Raw genomic sequence first — 25,699 nt, 5'->3', positions numbered from 1 at the left:
GGCTTGGATAATTATAAACAGGAGTTTTACCTATGTTAGAGTCTAGGATGTGGGACAACGTTTTGTCATGCAGGACTGTCGTTTATATTGCAGGGTGTCCAGCATCTCTGACCACCCCTCCACTAAATGTCCATGGTGTGCAATCATTGTGATAACAGTTCAAAATAAATATATAAATAAGTAAACATGTCCACACATTTCCATAATCTTCCCTAAGGGCCAGTTCTGGCCCCGTTAAGAACTACCTATGCTGTGATAGGGTAGCCACAAGTTATATGTAACTATGGTTTGTGCTATGAAAGAACTAAATTTTTAATTTAATTTAATTTTAATTAATTTACATTTAAAATCTGAAACTGTTGTTCAGTTCAATTAGCTGAAAACTTTTAAGTATGTTTGGAACAACTTAGGTATGAGACTCTAACTTTATCAACTATAAATTTTATGAAATATGAATACAAAAACTTTTGCAATGTGATATGCTATAAATATAAAAAGCACAGGAAATTGGAGACTTAACAGGCAAAAAGGAATATAAACTATCTCATGAATACTTTTACTTTTTAAATTTTTAATAGATTTTACTTTTTAGAGAAGTTTCAGGTTTGCAGAAAAACTACACAGAAAGTTCTGATCGTTCCCATATACTCCCTCTTCCCCTTGCACAGGTTCCCCTATTATTAACATCTTGCTTTTGTGTGGTACATTTGTTACAATTGATGATTGAATATTGATTTATTATTATTAACTAAAGGCCATAGTTTACATTAGGGTTCACACTTTGTGCTGTACAGTTCTATGGGTATTGACAAGCATACAATTTCATGTATCCACTGTTACAGTGTCATGAAGAATAGTTTCACTGCCTTAAAAAAGCCCTGTGCTCCCTCTATTCATCCTTCCCTCCTTTCTCCTGATCTTTTTACTAACTCTGTCATTTTGCCTTTTCAAGCATTCCTTATAATTGGAATCATATAGTGGTAGCTTTGTCAGACTAACTTCTTTCTCTTAGCGATATGCACTTAAGGCCTCTCCATGTCTTTTTTGTATCTTGATAGCTCCTTTTTTTTTTTTTTAATACTGAAGAATACACCATTGTATGAATGTACCACAGTTTATCCATTTTCTATTGAAGGGCACGTTGGTTGCTTCCAAATTTTGGCAATTATGAACAGAGCTGCTGTAAACACTATGAATACTTCCTTATGTGGGATTGACAGGCTGAAATGTTAAAAGTTTGCATATATTCAGCTAAATAAAATATATTATTAAAATTAATTTCACCAGTTTTTTTATTTTTTTATTTTTACTTTTTTAATGTGGTTACTGGAAAATTTTAAATTATATGTTGGCTTGCACTTTGTTTCTATTTTCAGTGCTGGAATAGATGAATCTCAGGACCTTTTTTTTTTAAGTTTAACAATAGATTCTAATGAGTTACTCACAGCTCAGAGTATTTACCTTGCCTTCAACACTTTTTGGGTCTCACTACCGCCCCTTCTGTCTTTTATCCTTCCCATTTCTTTCTCTCTCTTAGAGGGCCCAATCACATTTCTTGTCTCTTACTGCTGACTTTAGAGCCACCTTTGACTTTCTATCCTCCACTCGTGTCTGCAAGTAAAGCATCCTGCATCTTCTTGCTCCCTTACTTCAACTTTAAAGTTAGGCATGTTAATAATTAAAGGTAGAGTTTTAACTTTTGTAGGATGCAAACTGGAAATTAACAAGGATTTTGTTTAGTTCAACTACTAAAATATAAAAATTACTACATAAAGGGTTCTTCCTGAACTCAGGGGCCTATTATAAAATAACATAGATTCCTGCCTCCCCCCTCCCCCCCACCCGGCATAAGTCCTTATGGGTACTTATGAATAAATTTTGTTACTATGAAAATCCAGGGGTAAATAATGAAGAGTTAGATTAAACAAGTATTCCCAAAGTAGGAAACTACATTAACAACCTGTATATATACTAATGGTCACATAAAAATCTAATTTATGCTCTATCAAAACATAACAATAGGTGAATACCATTGAGTTAAAATTGTCATTCATTTCTTTCCAAGAATTACTATTTGAATGCTCTTGCTCCTGTTTTTCCCTCCTTTGAAACATGCAAACTGGTGTGTATTCAGTTCAATTGAGTTACTTTTTTTTTCAGTAAATGAGATAATTAACTATTTATAATATTTGCTGTTGGATTGTATTTGAAAGAGTGTTACATGGCTATTGCCAAAGTGAAAAGAATCATTGAATTACTACTGGATCATTCAGGGCAGCTTAACTTCTTTCCTCCCCCAAATTCTTTATTGTTCCTAAGACTGGGCTACAAAAATGTATTCTACATTTCGCAGTTTTTATTTTGTTTGTTTGCTTGCTTATTTGTTTTCCCTTGAAATGGTACAAGGATGGTTCATTAATTATATATAGATATATTTATATATTTTTTTCTTAACAAATCAATTTTATTAATACTTATTAATAAAGCATAAATCCACCTAAAGGGTACAGTGGTATTTACTGTAATCACATATTTGTGCATTCATCACTTCAGTCATTCTTAGATTACTTTCATTTTTCCAATAATAATACTAATAAACAAAAACAAACAACTAAAACGCTCTATGCTTTTCCTGCCATATATAGCTCCTATTCTTTTTCCTTTTCTCTAGTATATTTGAATATTTTGTAAAAAACAGTCTATGTATGCAATATCACCCATATTTGTGTTTTACATGAGTTTTTATTGTCTAAGTCCCATGTTTTTAGCTTTCCCTTTCAACCACTGTCATACCCAATCAATAGCACTGCTCGTTACAAACACCATGATATGCTTTAACCATTCCTATTCACTTCCAAAGATTTACAAATAATTTTTTTTACCACTTCTGTACAAATTAATCTTCAGCTTTTTTTTTTTTTTTTGCTGATGTGTAGGCATCTGAATTGGTGAATTTACTCTAATGGCCAGTTTTTCTCTCTTGCCTATTGTTGTTGTTGTTGTTGTTTTTCCACAGCTCTTCTTTGGTATTTGGTTCAACTTACTCTAAGTCTTTAAAATTGCCTAACTTAAGTTATCAAAATCAGACCAGGGACTCACTAATGGGATGAAGATTTTCTCCCGGGGTAGGATATAGAGAGTATCATAGTTTTTGTCTATGCAATTTCTAGAATGGCCAGCAGATGGTGCTTCTCAGCGCACCTTTCCACAGAGGTGTTTCAGTCTGGGTTTTCCCGTGTTCTTGTGTTGAATCTCCAGAGCTGAGATTGAAAGCAGGCTCTGTTGGCCAAATTCACTTCTCTCCCTTTTCCCTTGAAACAGCTGACAGGGAGGACGATGTCTGTTCCTCTTTCAGTCAGCTGCAGTGAGCCAGGGATTTTACCCCAGCTTAATATCTTGGGGGTAAGGAAGGGGAGCCCTTCCCTGCGGCGAGAGCTTGGTAACTCACGTTTGTCATTTTGGCTTGTCTCTGTCCTGGAAGTTGTGTAGCACTATCCTGGTGTGCTGACCCTCAAAGCATGTCCCTCGGACAGCTTTTGGCTCTTTCTCAGTTGTCTTTGTGAGAGCACTGAGCTCTGCCTGTTAGTCCGTTGCCATCTTCTCACAATCCTTCTTACCCAGTTTTTATGTTTGCAGTAATATAATACAATTTTGCATCTACCGTTTCACATATTATACCATTTATATTCACTCTGTGAATTTATGTTTGGTAAAATTAACTCTTTTTGATGTATAGTTCTGTGAGTTTTAACAAATGTAGAGAGTCATGTAACCAACTAATACAATTAAGATAAGGAATAGTTTTATCACTCACTCAAAATTCCTTCATGCTGCCACTTTGTATTCAACCTTTCCCCTGACTCCCCAGTGCCAGACAGCCACTGATTAGCATTTTGTTTCTTTAGTTTTACCTTTCCAAATTGTCATATAAATGGAAGCATATTATATGTAACCTTTGGAATTTGATTTCTTTCACTTAGTATAGTGTATTTGATGTCCATCTATATTTTTTAGTCTATCAGTAATTTGTTGTTATATCTGAGTCATACTCTATTGTCTGGGTAGACCACAGTTTATCCATTCACCAGTTGTAGGCTGTTTGGGTTGTTTACAGTTTGGGGCTATTATAAATAAACTCACTACAAACATTTGATTCTAAATTTTTGTGTTAGCATAAGTTCTTATTTTTTTTGTCAATACCTAGGAATTAGGATTTCTGAGTCATATGGCAGGTATATGTTTACCATTATAAAAGATGCCAAACTATTTTCTAAACTGGTTGTACTGTGTTGTATTCCCACTGCAGTGTGTGAGAGTTCCAATTGCTCTGAATCCTTGTTATTGTAATTTTGGAAATTCTAAAAGATGCGTAGTGTTATTACATTATTATTTTTATTTTACTTACATGCCCTCCTTATCCATATACTCTCCTTCCCCCTCTCATTATGGTTTTAATTTGCATTTTCCAAAGGCCAATAATATTTTTATGCACTTATTTCATCTATGTATCTTTTCAGTGAAGTGTCTCTATATGTCTTTTGCTATTTTTTTTATTCTTTTGTTTTCTTATAATTGAATTTGAGAATTCTTTACATATGCTGCAGGTAAGTCTTTTGTCATATATATGATTTGAAAATATTTTATATCAGCCTGTGGGCTATCTTTCATTCTCCTAATATTATCTTTAGTGGAACAGACTTTTTTATTTTGATGAAATCTAATTTATCCTTTTTTTAAAAAGTGATTATGCTTTTGGCTTTCTATCTAAGAAATTTTTGCCTAACCCAAGATACAAGGATTTTCTTCTGTGTTTTCTTCTAGAAATTTTATCATTTTTTATTTTTTAAACAGCTTTATTGTGATATGATTCACATACCATACAATTCACCCATTTAAGGTATACAGTTAAATGGTTTTTAATACATTCACAGATAGTGCAACCATCACCATGGGAAATTTTAGAACATTGTCATTACCTCAAAAAGAAACCCAATACATTTTAGCTATCACTGCCCTACTACCATCACCCACATTCCCTCCAGCCATAAGCAATCATAATTCCACTTTATGTCTCCATAGATTTTCTTATTCTGGACTTTCATATGAGTTGTCTTTTGTGACTGCCTTCTTTCTTTTAGCATACTGTTTTCAAGGTTTACCCATATTATAGCATGTATCAGTACTTCATTTTTATAGTGAATAGTATTCCATTGTACGGATATATCATAATGTGTTTATTCATTTGTTCTGTTGATTACATTTGAGTTTTCACCTTTGAATATCATGAATATTGCTTCGATAAACATTCATGTATAAATTTTTGAATGGACATATGTTTTCCTTTCTCTTATTATGTATCTGAGAGTGAAATTATTGGGTCATATGGTAACTCTGTCTTAAATTGAGGAATGACCAGACTGTTTTCCAGTGCAGTTGAACCATTTCACTTTCCTACCAGCAGCGAAGTCTTCCACTTTACCAACACTTGTCATTATCCAACTTTTTTATTTGGGTCCATCCTGATGGGTATGAAATAATGTCTGATTGGTGGTTTTGATTTGCATTACCCTGATGACCAATGATGACAAACATTTTTTTTTCCATGTGCATATTGGCCATTTATCTATGTTCTTTGGAGAAATATCTATACAGATCCTTTGCCTGCTTTTAAAATTAGGTTATTTGTCTTTTTATTATTGAATTATAAGAGGTCTTTTATATTCTAGATAAAAGTCCTTTACCAGATAGATATATGTTTTGCAAATACTTTCTCCATTCTGTAGGTTGTCTTTTCATTTTCTCAATGGTAAAGCACAAAAGTTTTAAATTTTAATGATGTCCAAGTTATCTGTTTTTTCTTTTGTTGTTTGTACTTTTGTTAGAAGATCTAAGAATCCTTCGCTAAATCCAAGGTCATAAAGATTTACCCCTCTTTTGTTTTTTTCTAAGAATTTTTACATTTAGGTATTTGATCTATTTGGAGTTAATCTTTGTATACAGTGTGAAATAAGGATCCAACTACATTATTTTGCATCCAGTTGTTCTAGAACCATTTGTTGAAGAGGCTATTCATTCCCCTTTGAATGCTCTTGGCACACTTGCCGAAAGTCAGTTGACAGTTGATGTATAGGATTATTTCTGGATTCTTCATTATATTCCAATTGATCTATATGTCTGTCTTTGTGCCAGTACCACAGTGTCTTGATTTTCATTGCTTTGTTTTAAGTTTAAATAAAATTGTGAGTTCTCATTCTTTGTTCCTTTAGCTATTCTGTGTCCCTTGCAATTCCATACTAATTTTAGAATTGGCTAATCAGTTTCTAAAAGAAAAAGTCAGTTGGGATTCTAGTTCAGGTTATGTTGAATCTATAGTCCTTTTGGGGAGTATTGCCACCTTAACAATGTAATATTTTAATTTGTAAATATGGGGTGATCCTTAATTGCTTTCTACAATGGTTTGTAGTTTTCAGAATGTAACTACATTTTAAACATTTCTTTTGTTAAATTTATTCCTTAGTATTTTATTCTTTTTGATATTATTATGAAGGGATTTTTTTCTTAATTTCAATTTCAGATTGCTCTTTAAAAATGTTTAGAAATACAATTTTTTGGAGGGGTATTAATATTGTTATCTTGGAACCTTGCTGACCTCATTCACCATTCTAATAGGCTTTTAGTGGATTCGTTAGGATTTTCTATTCACAAGATAATGTCACATGTGAAAAGAGATAGTTTACTCTTTCCTTTCCAATCTGGATGCCATTTATTTATTTTTTTCTCAAATTGTGCTAGCTAAAGCCTCTCATCCAATGTTGAATAGAAGTGGCAGTAGTGGAACTATTGCCTTTTTCCTTATCATAGGGAGAAAGCATCCAGTCTTTCATTATTAAGTATTATGTGAGTTGTGGGTTTTTTATAGATATACTCTATCAGGTTAAAGAAGTTCTCTTCTATTCCTATTTTATTGTTTTTTTTATTAATAATGAAAGAATGTCAGATTTTATTGAGTGTGTTTTTCTATTTCAATTGAGATGATCATGTGATTTTTGTTATTTATTGTATTGATATTTGTATTAGGCAGGGTTCTTTAGGGAAACAGAATCAACAGGAGATATCTGTCAATAGTATGTGATTTTATAAGAGTCTCTCATGTGATTGTGGGGATGCACAAGCCCAGGTTCTGCAGGCAGCTCCAAACCAATGTCTCCGATGAAAGTCCAATGAAGGTTCTTGATGAGTTCTGGGAGACGAGCTGGGAAACTCTCTCTGAATGTTGAAATCACTTCGCCTTTTAAGGTACTCAACTGATTGGATAAAATCACTCATGCTGATGGCATTCTCCCAGACTGATGTAGATATAATCAGCTATTCATGCAGTAACCTCACTGGTAACTAAATTCCATAAATGTCTTCGTATTACAATTAACCCAGTGCTTGCTTGATCAAATAACCGGGCACAATTACCTGACTAAGTTGACACATTAGCCTAAACATCCCAATATGGTTTATTACATTAATTGATTTTTGGATATTAAACCAACCTTGCATCCTTAGGATAAATCCCATCTGGTTGTGATACATAATTTATTTTATATGTTGCTGAATTTTGTTTGCTTGTATTTTGTTGAGGATTTTTACATCCATTTTCATATGAGATATTGGTCTGATAGTTATCTTTTTTTGTGACTTCTTTGTCTGGTTTTGTTTTAAAAAATTGGAAACTGTTCTCTCCATATTTTTTGGAAGAATTTGTGAAGGATTGGTATTAATTCTTCAAATGTTGATGGCAGCAAAGCCATATTGGCCTAAGCTTTTTGTCGGTAGTTTTTTTTTTTTGTCCTTATTCATTTTTTTAATATTACATTAAAAAAATATGAGGTCCCCATATACACCCCACCCCCCTCACCCCACTACTCCCCCCATAGCAACATTCTCCTCCATCATCATGAGACATTGATTGCATTTGGTGAATACATCTCTGAGCATCACTGCACCTCATGGTCAATGTCCATATCATAGCCCACACTCTCCCATGTTCCATCCAGTGGGCCATGGGAAGACCTACAATGTCCAGTAATTGTCCCTGCAGCGCCACCCAGGACAACTCCAAGTCCTGAAAACACCTCCACATCTCATCTCTTCCTCCCATTCCCCACCCCCAGCAGCCACCATGGCCACTTTCTCCACACCAATGCCACATTTTCTTCGATTACTAATCACAGTAGTTCATGAATAGAATATCAGTAAGTCCACTCTCATCCATATTCTATTCCTCCATCCTGTGGACCTTGGATTGGTTGTGTCCATTCCACATCATGTCAAGAGGGGGCTTAGATTCCACATAGATGCTGGATGCAATCCTCCTGCTTTCAATTGTAGGCACTCTTGGCTCCATGGTGTGGTGGTTGACCTTCTTCACCTCCATGTTAGCTGAGTAGGGTAAGTCCAGTAAACCAGAGTGTAGGAGCTGAAGTCTGTTGAGGCTCAGGGCCTGGCTATTATATGGTCAGTCCAGAAATTCAGATCCCCTGGGTATTGTAGGTAGTTTTTTGATCACTAATTTTATCTCTTCAATTGTTATAAGTATGTTCAAATTGTCTTATTTATTTTTCTGTCTGTTTTGGTAGTTTTGTATATGTCTAGAAACTTGTTAATCTGTGTTATCTAGTTTATTGGCATGCAATTGTTCATAGTATTCCTTTATAATACTTTTATTTCTGTAAAATTAGTAGTAATGCCCCCTCTTTCATTTATGATTCTTGTAATTTGGGTCTTATCTCATTTTGATTGGATAGGCTAGCTAAAGATTTGTGAATTTTGTTTATCTTTTCAAAGTACCAGCTTTTGGAATCATTGATTTTTTACTATTTTCAAAATTTTCTATTTTATTAATCACTGCTATAATCTTTATTATGCCTTTCCTTCTGCTTGCTTTAGGTTTAGTTTGCTTTTCTTTTTCTAATGTCTTAAAATATAGGGATAGATTATGGACTTGAGATCTTTTTTCTTTCTTAATATAGGTATTTACAGATATAAATTTTCTTCCAAACATTGCTTTAACTGTGTCCTACAATTTTCAGTATGTTTTGTCTTCATTTTCATCATTTTAAAGTAGTTTCTGATTTCTTCTTTGACCCACTGGTTATTTAGGAGTGTGTTATTTGATTTTCACATATTTATGAGTTTCTTAACATTTTATTCTGCTATTTATTTCTAATATCATTCCATTGTGGCCAGAAAACATACTCTGTATTTCTATTTTTAAAAATTTATCGAGGTTCATTTTATGACCTAGCATATAGTCTATCCTTGAGAATGTTCTATGTGTACTTGAGAAGAATGTATTTTCTGTTGTTGTGTGGAGTTTTCCATGGATGTTTGTCAGGTCTTATATTAATCAGCCAAAGGGGTGCTGAAGCAAAATACCAGAAGTTGGTTGTTTTTATAAAGGGTATTTATTTGGGGTAGGAGCCTACAGATACCAGGCCATAAAGCATAAGTTACTTCCCTCACCAAAGTCTATTTTCACGTGTTGGAGCAGGATGGCTGCCGACGGCTATGAGGGTTCAGGCTTCCTAGATTCCTCCTGTCCAGGGTCTTGCTTCTCTCTGCGTTCAAGGTTCCTTTCTTCCTGGGGCTGGCTTCTCTTTCCTCTGTGAGCTTACTTTCTGGGGCTCCAGCTTAAGTCTTCAGCATCAAACTCCAACATCAAAACTCCAACATCAGAAACCCTCAACTCTGTTCTTTGCCATACCTTTTATCACCCTAATCATAACTCAATCATGCCCAGGTACAGATCAGATTACAAGCATAATCCAATATCTATTTTTGGAATTCATAACCATATCAAACTGCTACAGGTCTAGTTAGTTTATTGTATTGTTCAAGTCTTCCATTTCCTCTTGATCATCTGTGTAGTTGTTCAATCCATTATTGAAAGGGTATTGAAGTTTTCATCTCTGCCTTTGATTAGGTTGTTTAATCCTTTCACATTTAAGGTTATTATTGATATAGTTGGATTTATGTCTAACATTTTACTTTTTGTTCCTCTACTCCTCATTTACTCTTTTTGTTTGCATTAAGTGAATATTTTCTAATGTAGCATTTTAATTTCCTTAATGACATTTTTATTTGAAAGGGAAAAGTGTGCTAATTCATTTTCATGAAGTTGCCTAATGTATTTTTCCACTCAAATGCCCAGGAGGCAGAAAGATAAAGTAATTTGTTCAAGATAAACAATGTATAAGTCACAAAATAATAGAAGAATCCAGAAAAGTTGTCTCCTTTCTTACTTATATCCAAAGATCACTTTTCATTGTTCAGAAAACTTGATTACCTTTCAAATGTATATATTATCTTAGCTCCAAGTATTATCAATTATGCAAAAAGTAAGTTTTCAGTGAATATTATCCTTTGGGAAGATGTCCATTTCTTTCTTGTAAAAATATTTTTGAAAATTTCATATGTGAAATACCATCTTTGTTGCTGTTTGATCTTTCTTCTCATCGAGGACAGAAATATTGATGTATATTGTATTAGTCAGTCAAAGGGGTGCTGATGCAAAATACCAGAAATTGGTTGGTTTTTATAAAGGGTATTTATTTGAGGTAGGAGCTTACAGATACCAGGCCATGAAGCATAAGTTACTTCCCTCACCAAAGTCTATTGTCATGTGTTAGAGCAAGATGGCTGCTGATGGCTGTGAGGGTTCAGGCTTCCTGGGTTCCTCCCTTCCAGGGTCTTGCTTCTCTCTGGGTTCAAGTTTCCTTTCTTCCTGGGGCTTGCTTCTCTTTGCTCTGTGTGCTTACTTCCCAGGGCTCCAGCTTAAGTCTTCAGCATCAAACTCCAAAATCAAAACTCCATCATTAAGAACCCTCAACTCTGTCCTTTGCCGTGCCTTTTAAAAATTTTTTAAATTTTCCGTCCACCCACACACACACACTTTGTGCCTTTTTGTGTGCTGTCTGCTCTCTGTGTCCATTCACTGTGCGTTCTTCTGCATCTGTATTTATTTTTATTTATTTTCCCTCCCCTCTTGCGGCTTGCTGGCTGTCTACTCTCTGTGTCTGTTCACTGCACGCTGTTCTGCATTTTTGCTTATCTCCCTTTTTGTTGCGTCACCTTTGCTGAGTTGGCTCTCCACAGCACTTGTGGGTTGGGCAGCACTCCGCAGCACTTGTGGGCCAGGCAGCACTCCAAGACACTCAGGCTGGCAGCTCTCCTCAGCATGCAGGCAAGCCTGCCTTCACAAGGAGACCCCAGGATGCGAACCCAAGGCCCACCATATGGTAGACGGAAGCCCAACTGGTTGAGCCACAGCTGCTTCCCCTGTTATGCCTTTTATCTGTGAGTCCCCACCCACCAAAGGATGGGAACTCAATGCCCTAGTGGCACAGAAGTTTACATAATTATTTAATCAAGTAAACCTATGAATCCAATATAATCTCATATGCCCAGAGGAGAAGATCAGTTTACAAATATAATACAATATTTCTTTTTGGAATTCATTAATAACATTAAACTGCCACACATGTCAATTAAGAAAGACCTACTTATGTAAGTCTTCATACAATTTGTCCTGAAAATGTTCTTCATTCATTCGTTCATTCATACATGATATTTTGGCCAATAAAGAACCATTGGATTGACTCTTCTGTAGTAGAGTTAATACTGCCCCTCTGTCTTCTCTATATGCAGAATTTCAAGTTTTGAAAATTGATCATTTAGCCATCCAAATTTATTGTGAAGATGAATGAAATAAGAAGAACACTTGTCTAAATGAACTTTTATTTATATGTGAATATAACTGTTGCCTGTGGGTTAACTAATGTATCATAGCAACAAAGATGTACAATCTAAACTTTTTAATAAGTGCCAAATCACTTGGAGGGTTTTTCTTATTATTATTGTATCCCAAAGCCTTTACCAACTAATTATTTTTTCAATTAATTAATTGTCTAGATGATGTACCACATGTATCTAAGGGTTGGTGAATGATGCAAATATTTACTATTTTTGGCAGGATATATGAATTCTGCTTGTAACTTAAATTCTGTATAGAATAGAAAGTTAGGGGAAAGTCTGATTTTAAAAGTTACCCAACTTTTTATCTCATTCTAAGATCAGTGGGCACTGAGTGCTTCTATTGGTTAGTTATTAGCCTAGCTTTTATATCTTTCTATATTTTTCCTACTTAGGTCCCTCAAGACCCATTGAAGTTTTATAAGAAAATTTACTTTTGCCACAGTTGCCAGCTCTATTTGCCTTCTACTGAGTTTGCTGTATCATCCACCTCACGCCGCATATACCGCTGTCGTCACTGTGTTAGACTTGATAATGAAGCTCGACAACGGGAATCGTTTTTGAAGTACAAATGTTTACTCCAACGGCTATACTTTTCAGAAGCTGATTATGAAGATGATTCTAAAATTGCTTTCCTGATGCAGGTATGATCAGTAAGGGGTGGCAATCATGGGTGAAATTTTTTTCTGTCAAGGTATAACATGAGGTACAGTTGAGTACATTCCTTATATGGGAAACAGTGCCGTTGATTTCCTAATATAGACAATGATTCCATTCCTGAGTTACATGTTGAGACATGATCTTGATAATTAAGTACTGTGTTACGCACTGGGGGTACACAGTGAATAAGACCTTACAACTTAGAAAAGAAGACAAACAAAACCACTACAGGTTCCTGTAATAACAATACATACAGTTTTATAAAAGGAAGTATTGGGCACTTTGTAAACATTAAACAGGGGGCATTAAAGTGATCCGAGGGACAGAAAAGGATTCCTTAAGGAAGTAATATATAAATTGTGATTCAAAGAATGAAAATACATTAATCTGGTAACCATGGTGTGAAACATATTGCAGGTAGCAGGAAATAGCTTGCATGACAATCTAGAGGCTGAACTGGCATCATGCTGTTGCAGTAGAGAGTATATACTATTTGGGGTTCTTTTTTTTTTGAGATTGGATAGCTAGAATATGTTAGTGCCATTGAAAAAGATCCAGTAGAGAGGAAGAGGTTGAAGACATGGGTGCAGGATGTTGGAAGCATAATAGCAAGTCCTGGCTCTGCCACTTGCCTTAATGTCTGTATACCTCATTCTCCTTACATGCAAAATGGAGATATTAATAGTATTTTCTCATGGCAAATTATAAGGACTAAATCACTTAAGCTATAAGATAGTGTCTATATAAGATTGCTTAAAGAAAATAAATGAATAATAGAGGATGTGACCCAGAACATGGGGTGATGATTGGTCTTTGATGGATGAGAATCACTTCCTGTTTTCAAATAAGTGTGAAAATGATGGCACAGTACAGGTCTATTGGCATCTGAAGGCTTGTGTTTCCATCTATTGAAAAAACAATGGGAGGATGAAATTCAGAGGAATACAGAGTATACAGAATATTTAGGAGTGAAATGGTAGTCAATGAAGAGAGTGGGAAAGAGAGCTGTAAAATAAAATAGAGGAATCATCAGGCACTTTAAAGGCCCAATTCAGATTAGCGACATGATTTTATATTGTACCAGTTTGCCCAATTTTGAGATTTTCTTCAACTCTCTTCATAGTCCAGGTGTAGATAGGAAAAATGTGGATGGTAGAATTAAATTAATATTACACATTTTGCAGCAAAAGCATAAAGGTCCAAGGAAGTTTAGGGTATTTGTAAGAATGTTACTGAAAAGATAGAATATAGAATATAAACTGTTAAAAGGAAGGAGATGAAAGCAGAAAAGTCCTAATGGATATGAAGAAAAGTGAAAGGAAAGATTCCACACTAATGAAAAATGTTATTAATAGGGAAATTGTGGAGAGGTACATATTGGAACTTGGTACTTTTGCATGATTTTTATGTAAACCTACAACTACTTTAATTAAAGCATTTTTTTTTTTTAAAGTAAAAGGGGCAATAGGCTGGTGATCACTGTGAGGCCATGAAACTAGTATTGCAAGAATGGTAGATCAAGCAAACTAGAAGAGATCAAACATTATGTTCAGAGAATGAGATGTCTGAATGGGAAATTCTGGATGAGAGTGGGGGCAGTTTTGAATGCTGATAAAGTCTGGACTGTGACAATGGTAAAGGGTGGTAGAAGTAAGATAGCTTAGAAGGCCATTGACAATGATGTAATCAAGGAACTCAGAGCAAGTTTTGGATGGGTTGTCCATTTGGACATATAAGTCACTCAACCTAATGGCAAAAATTAGGGCATAGATTAAGTTTGAGAGCCAAATGCCTTAATCTTATGAATGAAGGATAGTGTCCAAGAGTTTTGTCAGTGAGCCTCTTAGAGTTGGGGGTTTTCTAAGAGAGTAATTAATGCATGATTTGGAGGCAGAAGTAGGGAGCAAGAAAGGTATGGAATAATAGCCTCTACCTAAGATGGCAGCAGGGTAAATAGGATCCTCAGGGGAGAGCCATGCTTCAAATTAGGCAAGAATGTAGGGAATGTACTGACGAGTTAGGGGATTTTGCCTGTTAGTGACAGGAGTTTCCAGAAAGCACAGTGAAAGAACTGGAGAGGAGCAGGAACTTGGGAGTAAGTGGAAACCTGGTACTACAAGGATGATGATAGTGTGGGAAATGATAGATGACACTCCTTGTGGTTTTATTCAGTGGAAGGAAGTTGAGGCATGGAAGACAGCTGCTTTACCATATGTACAAGGTAAGTGCTGAATGTGGACAACTGTTATATGGGAATGGCTAACTTGTAAGGACTCAAATAAAAAGTTAAATGAGTTGTAAAATAACTTTTGTAATAATAGTATGCAATTAAAATTCTCCTAAAATTTTAAAATTTCAATTTATGGGTTCGCACTATACTTTGTTTCTCATAAGGGCAGACTTAGGTCCATTTTTTCACTTAACAAAGAGTTCTTGAGCACCTACTATATGCCCATGTAGTCCTCTAATAGATGAGGATACAGCAGAGAATAAAAGATAAGACCCTTACTATCCTTGAGCTGACATTCTCTGCAGGGAGTTGGGGATAAGGACAGTTAATAAATAAGATATAAATATACAGCTGTAGCTAAGTTTCTATGAAGAATCTGAAATGGAAAGAAGTAATAGAGTTACTCATTAAAGGAGGGCCTTTTTAGATGATGTTATCAGGGAAAATGACATTAGAAATAATAACTATATGTGAAGATGGAGCTAGACAGTGAATATAAAAGACAATAAAAATTAAAATGTAAATTTCTCCTGAAGGATATATTACTCTCATTTATATACTGTCATGGTTGCAATTTTATGTATGTCTGCATGTGTGTGATTAATTTTTTAATGATTATCTCCTCCATGATAGGGTTAGTCTGTGAGGTCAGGGTTATGTTGGTTTTTTGCACATCAGTATATCTCTATAACAATACAGTGCCAGGTCCATGTAGACTCTCAATATATATTTGTCGAATGAATGAATCAGTTTACTTTCCCAGAAATGGAGGCTGAATATAAACATGCTAGTGTTCATGGAAACAGTAATAATTAATATACACTGATCATTACTATGATGGTAAGTAATAAGACAAATAAAAGCTACAATTCATAGAAGTTAAAAATCCTTAGGGAAGGGCTTTGAGTGGATACTTACCTGTTTAAATTACCTTTATGATACAATCTGTGACTGGAACATTTCTGGCCAAAGTTATTTTGGATGAACAACTGCACTGGATCATTTGCCCTATTGGTAATCTCCCACTTTTAAAAACACTTCCTCACTTTACAAATTCTGTAAACTGAAGTTATTAATTGAAATTAAGTAAATTTTAATTAATACCAGATGGGAAAATAGGCATCAATATAAATAAAAAATTGTAGAGGTTTAAAACAATAGAGATTCCAAATATAATATACTATGTTTAAAAAATTCCTCTAAATCAATGACTTTTAAACTTTTGACCACAATCTGTAGTAAAATGTATTTTTATCACAATTGGAACAAGCATTCTTGATAATAATAATGAAAATAATAATAGCCAACTCTCAGATAGTGTTTACACTGTTGTATGCACTTTATATATTGATTCAATCAACCCAGCAATCGTTTCCAAATAGGTATTATTTCCATTCTGCAGATGAGGAAATTGAAGTGTAGAGAGGTTACCTAACTTGTTCAAGCTTACACTTGTAAATACCAGTAGGGTTTCCAGAGTCCATACTTGTAAACACTTTATTATACTGTCTCAAAAGAAAAATTTCGTGAAACAGTGTTTACCTTTACTATTATGGATGTACTGTGATGTTTTCTATTCAATCCAAACCTACTCATTCTTATTAACATCTGGAAAAATCTAGTTGTTACTCAAGAGGTAGCAACCCACAGTTTGAAAATCACAGATGTAAATTATTGCCTATTTTTTCCAGTGGAAATTAATATTTTATTAATAAATTTAATAATAAAGATGTTTATTTCAGAGTTTAAAATCTTATATACTTTTACTCGAGAATTGTTGCTGTGACAGACATGTGCTTCCTTGTTGGGAATCATATTTATTAGAGCTTTAGTATAACTTACCTGCAAGTACCACTTCAATATTGCATATTGAGTGAAAAAATTCTAGGGGAGCATTGTCACCTTTCAGATAGGAATTGTCTTCACTAGATATCATTTAATCTGAATACTCTACCTGTGTCAGGTTTTGGTCTCCTTTAGATTACTTTTTAAGTGTTTTGGTTAGTAGATAAATAAGAGTATCAAATAGCTTTTTTCTTTATAAATGGTATAATTTTGATTAATAACAATATTTCAGCAACATTATTGCCATGCACAATTTGGTGTGTGAACTTTTTTATGAAATAGCAAAGCTCATGGAAAGCAAAGATTAGCATACACTGAATTTGAACATGATGACATGTAATGTAAAAACAATTAAAGCTAAGATACATAGAAAATAAAATTTCTGTTTAGAAAAGAGATTTGTGTGTTTTATCAGTCATCTAGCTTATCTGTAATCATTACAGATACCACCTAATAGTAGACAATAGTGTTACTCTATTGCAGCAACTTCCAGTAATATAAGTGTTTGAAAGACATGCAGATCTTAGAGGCTGCCAACCATATTTATAATATGAACATTTGACATTTACATGCAATAAATACTTTCTCTTTACTTTGCTTTTACTTTTCATTCTCTTTACTTTGACAGTTTTAAAATTATCAACACAAGTAATGAAACTAAATTGAAAATCAAAATATAAACAATAAGTATATTTTGAATGTTAGTGAAGATAAATGAAACATTGAAATTTAAAGTTCTATAGATTTCTTTTCCAGAATAGCTGCTGCAGTATTGTTTTTCTAGAATAAGTAGAAACTAGATTGCATTAGTTGAACACAGTATATTGAGTTACTTTTTTTTTAAGATTAATTTCATTTATTTATTTCTCCTCCCATTGTTTTTCACTCACTATCTGCTCTTTTTATCTGTCCGCTGTGTGCTCATCTTCTTTTTAGGAGGCACTGGGAAACAAACCCCGGACCTCCTGTGTAGGAGGGAGGCACCCAATGACTTAAGCCACCTTGGTTCCCTGACTTACCCATTTCTGAAACACTATAATAACTGATAATATCAAGTTCTTTTTTTTTTTTTTAAGCTTTGGTAAATTGTGTGGATTTTTGTCCACTGATTTTATAGAAAAGATCCATTCCCTCCCATCCAAATGTTTTAAAATAATGTTTAGGTTTTTGTTTTTTTTTTTCAGTCCTTATACTTTGTGAAGCTTTCTGTTCTCTGGCAATTATAACTTTATATATGCAGACCTCATGAGAAAAAGTCACTACAAGAGTTTTAGCTAATATTAAAAAATTAAAGTTATTGCATTTCACCACTTGACTTTTGGTTTCCATTAAAGCAACAGTCTTTTAATAACACTAAATGAATTACTTAATCTTTATTAAATCTTCAGTTTCTTCATTCATCAAATGGGAATAAAAATCCTTAAAGGGTCACTACAGTGGTAGTTACTAATGAATTTGAAAAATATTTAATACCATATAAATGTAAGGTAAAATTAGCATACTGGAAGAAATGCGTACAGCTTACCTTGGGTTAAAGCTGAGGTCATGGCTATGAGACTGATAATGTTAGTAATTTGAGCAGAATTAAGAGAGATTTGATGAAAACTAAGAGGCCATGTGCCAGTGAGAACCCATGAATTATATTTCACTTTTTTTTTAATTTAGAGATTTTATTTATTTATTTCTCGCCCCTCCCTCCATTGTCTGCTTTCTGTGTCCGTTCAGTGTGTGTTCTTCTGTGTTTGCTTTTTTTGTCTCATTAGGCAGCTCTGGGAACCGATTCTGGGACCTTCCAGAGCGGGAGAGAGGCAATCATTCTCTTGCGCTACCTCAGCTCCCTGGTCTGCTAAGTCTCTTATTGTCTCCTCTGTGTCTCTTTTTGTTGTGTTATCTTGCCGCACCAACTCTCCGCATGGGCCAGCACTCTGTGTGGGCCAGTACTCCTGCATAGGGCACCACTCCTGCATGGGGCAGTACTCTGCACAGGCCAGCACTCTGCATGGGCCACCTCGCCACATGGGCCAGCTCGCCTTCACCAGGAGACCCTGGGCATTGAACCCTGGACCTCCTATATGGTAGACAGGAGCCTAATTGCTTGAGCCACATCCACTTCCTATATTTCACTTTTTAAAACTATGCACAATATAATTTATCTCCTAAGCTAATGTTATAATCTTTAAAAGATTATGTTTAGCAGTAAACATAACATTATTTTTCAAACTTGTTTTGGCATGTAGCTACAGGATATTGAGTACCTGACAGAGAACATCTGGGCATCCCAGTCAGTTCTCAGTGCCTGGGATGATCTCAATGATTTGGTCATGGTCAGGTGGAATAAGTTCTTGGAGTGGTCACCCTGGAACTGCATTCTTCTTACTAAAGATGAAGGGGTTGCTCATCTCAAGCTAATGAACATTGAAGAGGTAAGAAAGCCAAACATTATTGGGGAATTAATTTAATCATTTGAATTATTAGGTTACTTGCCTGCCTTTTAATACATGCTATGCATAGTTTAAGGTAGAATAAGAAACAAAAAACTCATGAATAACAGTAACAAAATATTCAGATGGTATGTATGGCAGATATTAAAAATAAAGAAAGCTAAGACATGTAAAATGAAAAGATAAGAGTTTCAAATGCCTTACAGGTACTTAAATAAGATACTAAATAGCCATTTCAAGCACAGAAAAGGAGCTAACTTTATTATTATAATATTTTGCAAGGGAGTATGTTCTTCTCCAAAATTATTAATTTTTACTTAATTATTGGTTATGTTACTCTTTCACTAAAATGTAAGCTTCATGAGGGCATTTTGATTAGTGTCTTAGTTTGCCAAAGGCTGCTGATGCAAAGTACTAGAAATGTACTGGCTTTTTATAATGGTGATTTATTTAGAGTAAAAGCTTACAGTTCCAGGGCCATGAAATGTCCAAATCAAGGCACCATCAGAGATGCTTTCTCACCAAAATCAGTTACTGGTGATCCTGGTGTCCCAGCATGTGGCGATCAGGCATATATGTCAGGGGTTGTCTCCTTAGACTCGAACTGCTCTTGGGAGCATCATGCTTAAGTGATCCTTAAGTCCTGTCTCACAATGCAGGATAAAAAAATGGCAGAGCTCCCTTTTCCTGTGTCTCTCTCTGTGTGTCTCCATTTATATGAGACCCAGCAAGAGGGTGGAGGCTCAAGCTGAGTTAGGCTTCATTGACATCCAATCAAAAGCATCTCAAAGCAAAGGAATGTATTAGTTAAAAAAACAATCTTTTTCTTTTTGGGATTCATAAAGAATTTTAGACTGTCACAACCCAGAATCTATCTTTCTTTGATTAATCATCATAAGCATGCCTAAAAGCACACTAAATTCTTAAACTTTGTTCATAATTTGGGCAATCAAACTGATGGGGTATGGTTCTAAGACTCCATTTTTCATTTGCTTCCTACTAATCAGAAGTGGGCAAAGCACTGCAAAAATTAAAGACCATTTAATTTCAATAATTTACAAGGTCCAATCTGCATAGCATTTTGATGAACAGGTTTGAGGGGCTCCTGATGAGTAAATGGGGCCCAGACAACTCCATTTATACTAAGTAAGCCTTGGCTCTCAAGATCTGCTACAGGTTCTTTGTCTCTATTGATGAGATTGCTATATTTTTAATTCCATGGAAGATGAAATCAACTAAGGGAAAATAAAAAATGATTTTGTATATAATAGTCATTTTGAATAGTGCCCTTCTCTACCTGGTTTCTTTTGGTGGGAGGAGTGGGGAAAATATGTAATGGGGAGAAGCTAGTTAAATTTTTAGCTTTTTGAATAATATTTTGGTAGGATTTTAAGAAGTCAAACTAAGAAATAATTCATTCTAGTGATTGAAAGGGCAGCAAAAACTTAGAGCTGTGTTAAATATTATATTTAGTAAACTAAGCTGCCGCATAGATATTTAACCACTGGAAGCATAGCCATTACTAACAATATTTCATCTACAACTTTTAGAAAGATTGAAGTTCATTCCCTAAACTGATATTCCAGGACTTCTTCAATTAATCCACACAATTCCCTTTGTGTATTTAACTGAATCACTGCAATATCAAATTAAGTGTTCTATTCGCATGCACTTGTGATTTCAGGGTGCCAGTCTTCTTGAATTTTTACAAATATAGCTGAGATTCTAAACAAGAAACTCAGAAACTTTTGCCTGTATTTTGGGTTGAGCTAGCATAATCCTTTAAGCATTAATATTCAGTCTGAAGAATAGTTTATGTTTTGTGGCAAGGTAAAGCATTCCTAAAATTCCCTTAAATAATACTCGAAGTTAGAATAATCCTGACTCCCTGCCACCATGATACGAGCTGAAGAAAAGCATGGCAAAAGATTTCTGCTCTCTGAACTGTCAGTGAGGCAGGTAACACATCGTGTGTTCATTATCCAGAGTAGGAACAAAAGTGGACTTAAAATTAAGAGATGCAACCCAGGTTTGTCCCATCTCTGTCACTAACAACCTGCAAGTACTGGATGATAAGTTTCAGGTCCTCAGTTTCCTCATCAGTGAAATATGGGCATTAAGAACTGTCCTCTTTGCTTCACAAATATGTTATAAATATTATCTAAAATATGGAATCAGTATAGAGGATAAGCTTAGCCCTGGCTCTGAATTCTGGCTCTGCCCCTTTCAAGCTAGAAATTGGGCAAGTTTGTTAATGTTTCCATGCCCCAGGATTCTCATCCAGGTAAAGGGATTAATCCTATAAAGTAGCTCTGAGGACTAAAAAGATCAGTATTTAAAGCTCTCAGCTTGGCATGAAACAATGTAGAGGATACTTATGTATATTATAACATTTTAAAAATTGTTTAGTTTATTTTAATTGTCATAAAAGCAATAGCTTCTTTTTTAAAAAATACCTGAATAGAACAAAACAATGAAATGTAGAAGGTAAAAGTTTCCTGTTATCTGCCTATCTCCTCCCCACAATTCCTAGGGGTATCTGCTATTTATGTACAATTCATTGAAATCCTTCTAGAAGTTTTCTATATGTATGTATGAATATATAGATGTGGTTAATTTTATTTTATTTTTTGCACAATTGGTTTCATATTAAATTATTCTACAACTTGGTTTGTTTTCTTTACTTAATAGTAGCTCTTGGATAGTTATGATATCCTTCCATATTATTTTATTCTTTAAGAGTAGTTATTTTTCCTTTGAATGTATGTACTGTAATATGTTGATCTCATATTTAATGATTGATTTTTAGAAGGAACTTTGAAAACCTATAAAGTGCTGTACATGTAAAGTAAAAGTACTTTGCAGAAATGTGATAGTGTTTGTTTAATAAAATATGGGCAAAGAAGTGATAGAACTAAGATTAGTGCAAAGAATGAGCATTTTGACTTGGTAAATTTGTCTGGAAAGAGGAAGCTTTAAAGTAAGTTCAGAATACTCCTACATAAATACTCGTGCAAAAATATCAAATCCTTTGGCTTCTTTTCCTAAGGGCTTCCTTTTACCTTTGATTTGAGCCCATGATGGGATCCTTAGGGAGGAGATGTCTTCTGCCTAGAAAATAAATTTTAGGAGGAGGTACAAGTATTATAGTATTCATGATTTGGTTGAAAAGGGCTGGTTTAGATTAAAAAAAGAATAGTTGGTATTTATTCATTTAACCAGAATTTACTTTCAATTGTGCCAGATACTATGCTGACTGCCTGTGAAAAACAAGAAAATATAATGAACATAATTCTTCATTATTTCAGCTGCATTCATGTTCAACTGAGAATAGCATACTAACCAATTTAAATGACTTTTAATCAAATAGGGTTTAATTTTCTCATGTAACTGCAACAAGAATTCCAGAGATTATCAATTCCAGGTCTGATATTACAGCCCCACGGTGCTACTGGAATCCCTGACACTCCAACTTTTTCCTCAGCCATATTTCACGCTTAAGTTTTTTGTGTCATGGACTCTTAATAAGATACTACTCCATGTCCTGCATTATATCCACCTCCCAGGCCTGGCAAAGCCTAACAGTGCTTGAAAAGTAAGACTACTCCCCTGAAAGACCCCTTAAGGAGCTTTCTTGGAAGCTTTACCCAGTGACTTCCATTTGTATGCATAATGGCCAGACACTCATACTATGGCCACGCCTAGCTAGGAAAGCTGGACACATCCAGTCCTATACAAGAGCAGACCTCTAAAGATATATAGAATGGAGAATGGATATTGGGTTGGCAACTAGCAATGTCTGCCACTCTCATTAAACAACAGATACTTATGTGACATTGTTATAAAAGACTAAATTCAAAGTACTTTTGTAGCTCCAGAGAGACAAGAAACCTAAAACTGAATTAAGAATAAAAATAGAAAGGCAAAGATATTTGATAAGAGTAGGAAGGTTATTTTTGTTTGCTTGTTTTGAAGACAGAAGAGAAACATAGACTTATAAGGTGGGAATGGGCGGTAACAAAATTAATGATCAAAGGAAAGGTTACAGCAACAATGTGACCTTTATTTTTAGCTCTAGAGGTATGGAGGGAAAGACCAATTTAAAAAAATCTTTCAAGTTGATTGTTGTATCAATGTTGAAATAGAATTGAAGGTTGAGGTAGATTTCAAGAGAGAACCAAAATAGCAAGAATATTCATTTAAAAATATTGATTAAGTATGAAAAAGACTCAGTTTGGACATCAAGGAGCTTTACCTATCATGGAAATGACAAATCAGTGAAAATCAACTCAGAATGAACTAATTATTACAATTACAATTACAATACAGTAGAAATGATTGAAAGTACAGGGGAAGTAGGGATTAGTTTGGACTCAAAGAGGATGGAGAAAAAATCAGAAAAGTCTTCCAAGCTAATATTCATATTAGCTTGAACCCTAGAAGAAAGACAAAGTGGAAAAAAGTGTGTTTTTGACTGAAGGAACTGATGAGCAAAGGCAATGAGGCATAATGTGTTTTTACCTAGGAAAATATATCCGTGACATTAAATAGAATGTGATTTTCTTTTTTCTTTCAGGCTTATGAACCCTTGTTTATTCACAAGATCAAACACAAACATATCCTGGCTAAGAACTATTTTTCTCAGATTCCAGTGTTTGCCTCATTAATACTTGATGACTCTGAAATAGATGATATCAAAAGGAAGTATCACACAGAAACATCACCTAAGATTATAGAATCACAGAGGCCCTATTCTTAGAAGGCCCAGAAGATATTTGTTTGATGATTAGCATTTTTGTCCATTGCTAATAGAGAAATACAGTATGGAATAGAATTTTATCTTTTTATGGATTTTATTGTTGAGTCATATGAAGAGAAAACATCCCTACACAAATATTTTATTGTAAGACAATTAGTGTTAAAATGCAATACCATTTTGTTGCTGAAATTAATATTTTAAAGTAAAGAAAAAATTTATATATTTTACATATTCCTACATCATATTTTTATTCAAATTTCAGGTACATTATACTTAAAATTCAACAGACAAACAAAAACTAAGCTTAAGTTTCAACCCAAGTTATTTCTTTTAGATAAAATATAGTCATGGGAAAATAGTCAACACAGATGGGAAGAAATATTTACAAATGTTTTCTGGAAAATCTTTACAAGCAGGATAAAAGACTTTAATTTTTAATATAAGAGTTTGAATCTTCTTTTTTTAACTTTCATTTTCACATTCCAGTCTTCTCAAAACCCCAGTGAAACAAATAAAAATATTTATATGCAAGAAAAAAATCCGCATTCCATGCTGGAAAAACAGAGTAAACTCTGAAACTTTTATTCTGTGGGAGAAAAACTACCCTTGGGTCAATGATAAAATACTGTAAGAAGAATAAACTTGATCAATTGAACTACAAAACCTCTCCCCAGTAAAGCAAGGAAATAACATTGACTACATGTATGTCAGGGACATATAAGGATGAATAAGGGTGTCAGACTCCTATCAGGAAAGTGATGGCACATTCAACATAAGATAATTCAGGAAAGTTTATTTACAAATGGACTTATATTTGTGGGCAGTATGTAAGGAAACCAAAGGAATAGTACAGAAACCTTGGGCCAGTCTCAGTCAAGTTGCCATTACCCCTAGACCCAAAGGGACGCAGGGATGGAGAGGTTCTGGGAACCCAGAAAGAGAGTTTAAGTACATAACTCTGGGAGGAGCAGTGATGAGCACCTAGGTAATGTTATGGGCCATAGAAATAATTACCTTAACCTCACACTCTCCCATTCACCAATCTCTTGCTTGGGTTTCCCATTGGCAGAAATCAAAAGGAAAGAAGGAATAGGTGTCTGTTGACATAATTCATATAGTTCAGGGCAAGGAGCAGAGTGGATAAGGTAGAGAGTGGATCTGGAGAGCCAAATGGAAGATATTCAGCCAGAGGGAAAGTATTTAAAGTAAAAATCTGTAATTCAAGTAGCACTATTTCACATGTATATTTTTTTCTCCTAATTCTAATCAGCAATTAATGACACTGTTCACCTGTTCTCTCAAGTTTAGTGATCAAGGAATTCAATCTAATAATATTCTACATAAATATTTGCCAACACATTAGCAACACATTTTCTAGGATATATACAGGGTTTTTTGTTGTTATAGTTGGGTTTAGTTTAGTTTAGTTTTTTTTAACCTAGCAAAAGCATGGCCTACAGCGATTGTTCTTAAGGAATTAAACATGTCATAACTATCTAAAATTTTATCTTCTGCCTCAGCATTCCTCTTACTTTGGATTTGCCATTTGCCTCCACATTGATACTTGGGCCTATTTAATACACAGTTTCCCCCCGCTGGAGCCTGACTCCCCAGAACACAACTCACATCTGCAGCCACCACCCACATCACACCTATGTCTCAGCCAGAACCTACTTCTGGTCCCAAATAATAAACTAACCATTCCCACCTTCCTCAGACTCCAAGTCCCTTTGCTTTTGTGTACACACTTGCTTTAAGCGAACTAATCCGTGACTTCTGCGGGTAATCTACTAATCTCCACCCCTGGACCACAATAAAGGCAAAAGTCCCCTGGTCTCTCTCTCTCTGCTTGTGTACTCCCCAGCTGCTGGTTGAGCTACTTGAGCTGATCTCACTTCCCGTGGTCTTCTCATGGCACCCCTTCCCCGGACCTGTGAGTAATAAACTATCTTTTCTCATGCA

At 34.7% G+C, this 25,699-nt stretch overlaps 1 protein-coding gene across 1 annotated transcript in view; it reads left to right on the top strand.

Moving 5' to 3' along the window:
* IQUB (IQ motif and ubiquitin domain containing) overlaps positions 1-25,699 on the top strand; it is a 116,594-nt gene extending 90,895 nt beyond the window's left edge. Inside the window, exons 11-13 of the mRNA XM_004478243.5 lie at positions 12,198-12,446; positions 18,775-18,960; positions 23,555-25,699. Coding sequence (XP_004478300.2) covers positions 12,198-12,446; positions 18,775-18,960; positions 23,555-23,737 — 618 coding nt within the window. The 3' untranslated portion in view covers positions 23,738-25,699. The remainder of the gene's footprint in view (positions 1-12,197; positions 12,447-18,774; positions 18,961-23,554) is intronic.

The sequence above is a fragment of the Dasypus novemcinctus genome, chromosome 5 (assembly GCF_030445035.2).
Source record: "Dasypus novemcinctus isolate mDasNov1 chromosome 5, mDasNov1.1.hap2, whole genome shotgun sequence".
In the NCBI taxonomy this organism is placed as follows: Eukaryota; Metazoa; Chordata; class Mammalia; order Cingulata; family Dasypodidae; genus Dasypus; species Dasypus novemcinctus.
Note: the sequence above shows the minus strand (reverse complement) of the source record. Positions and strands in the feature narration are given on the sequence as shown.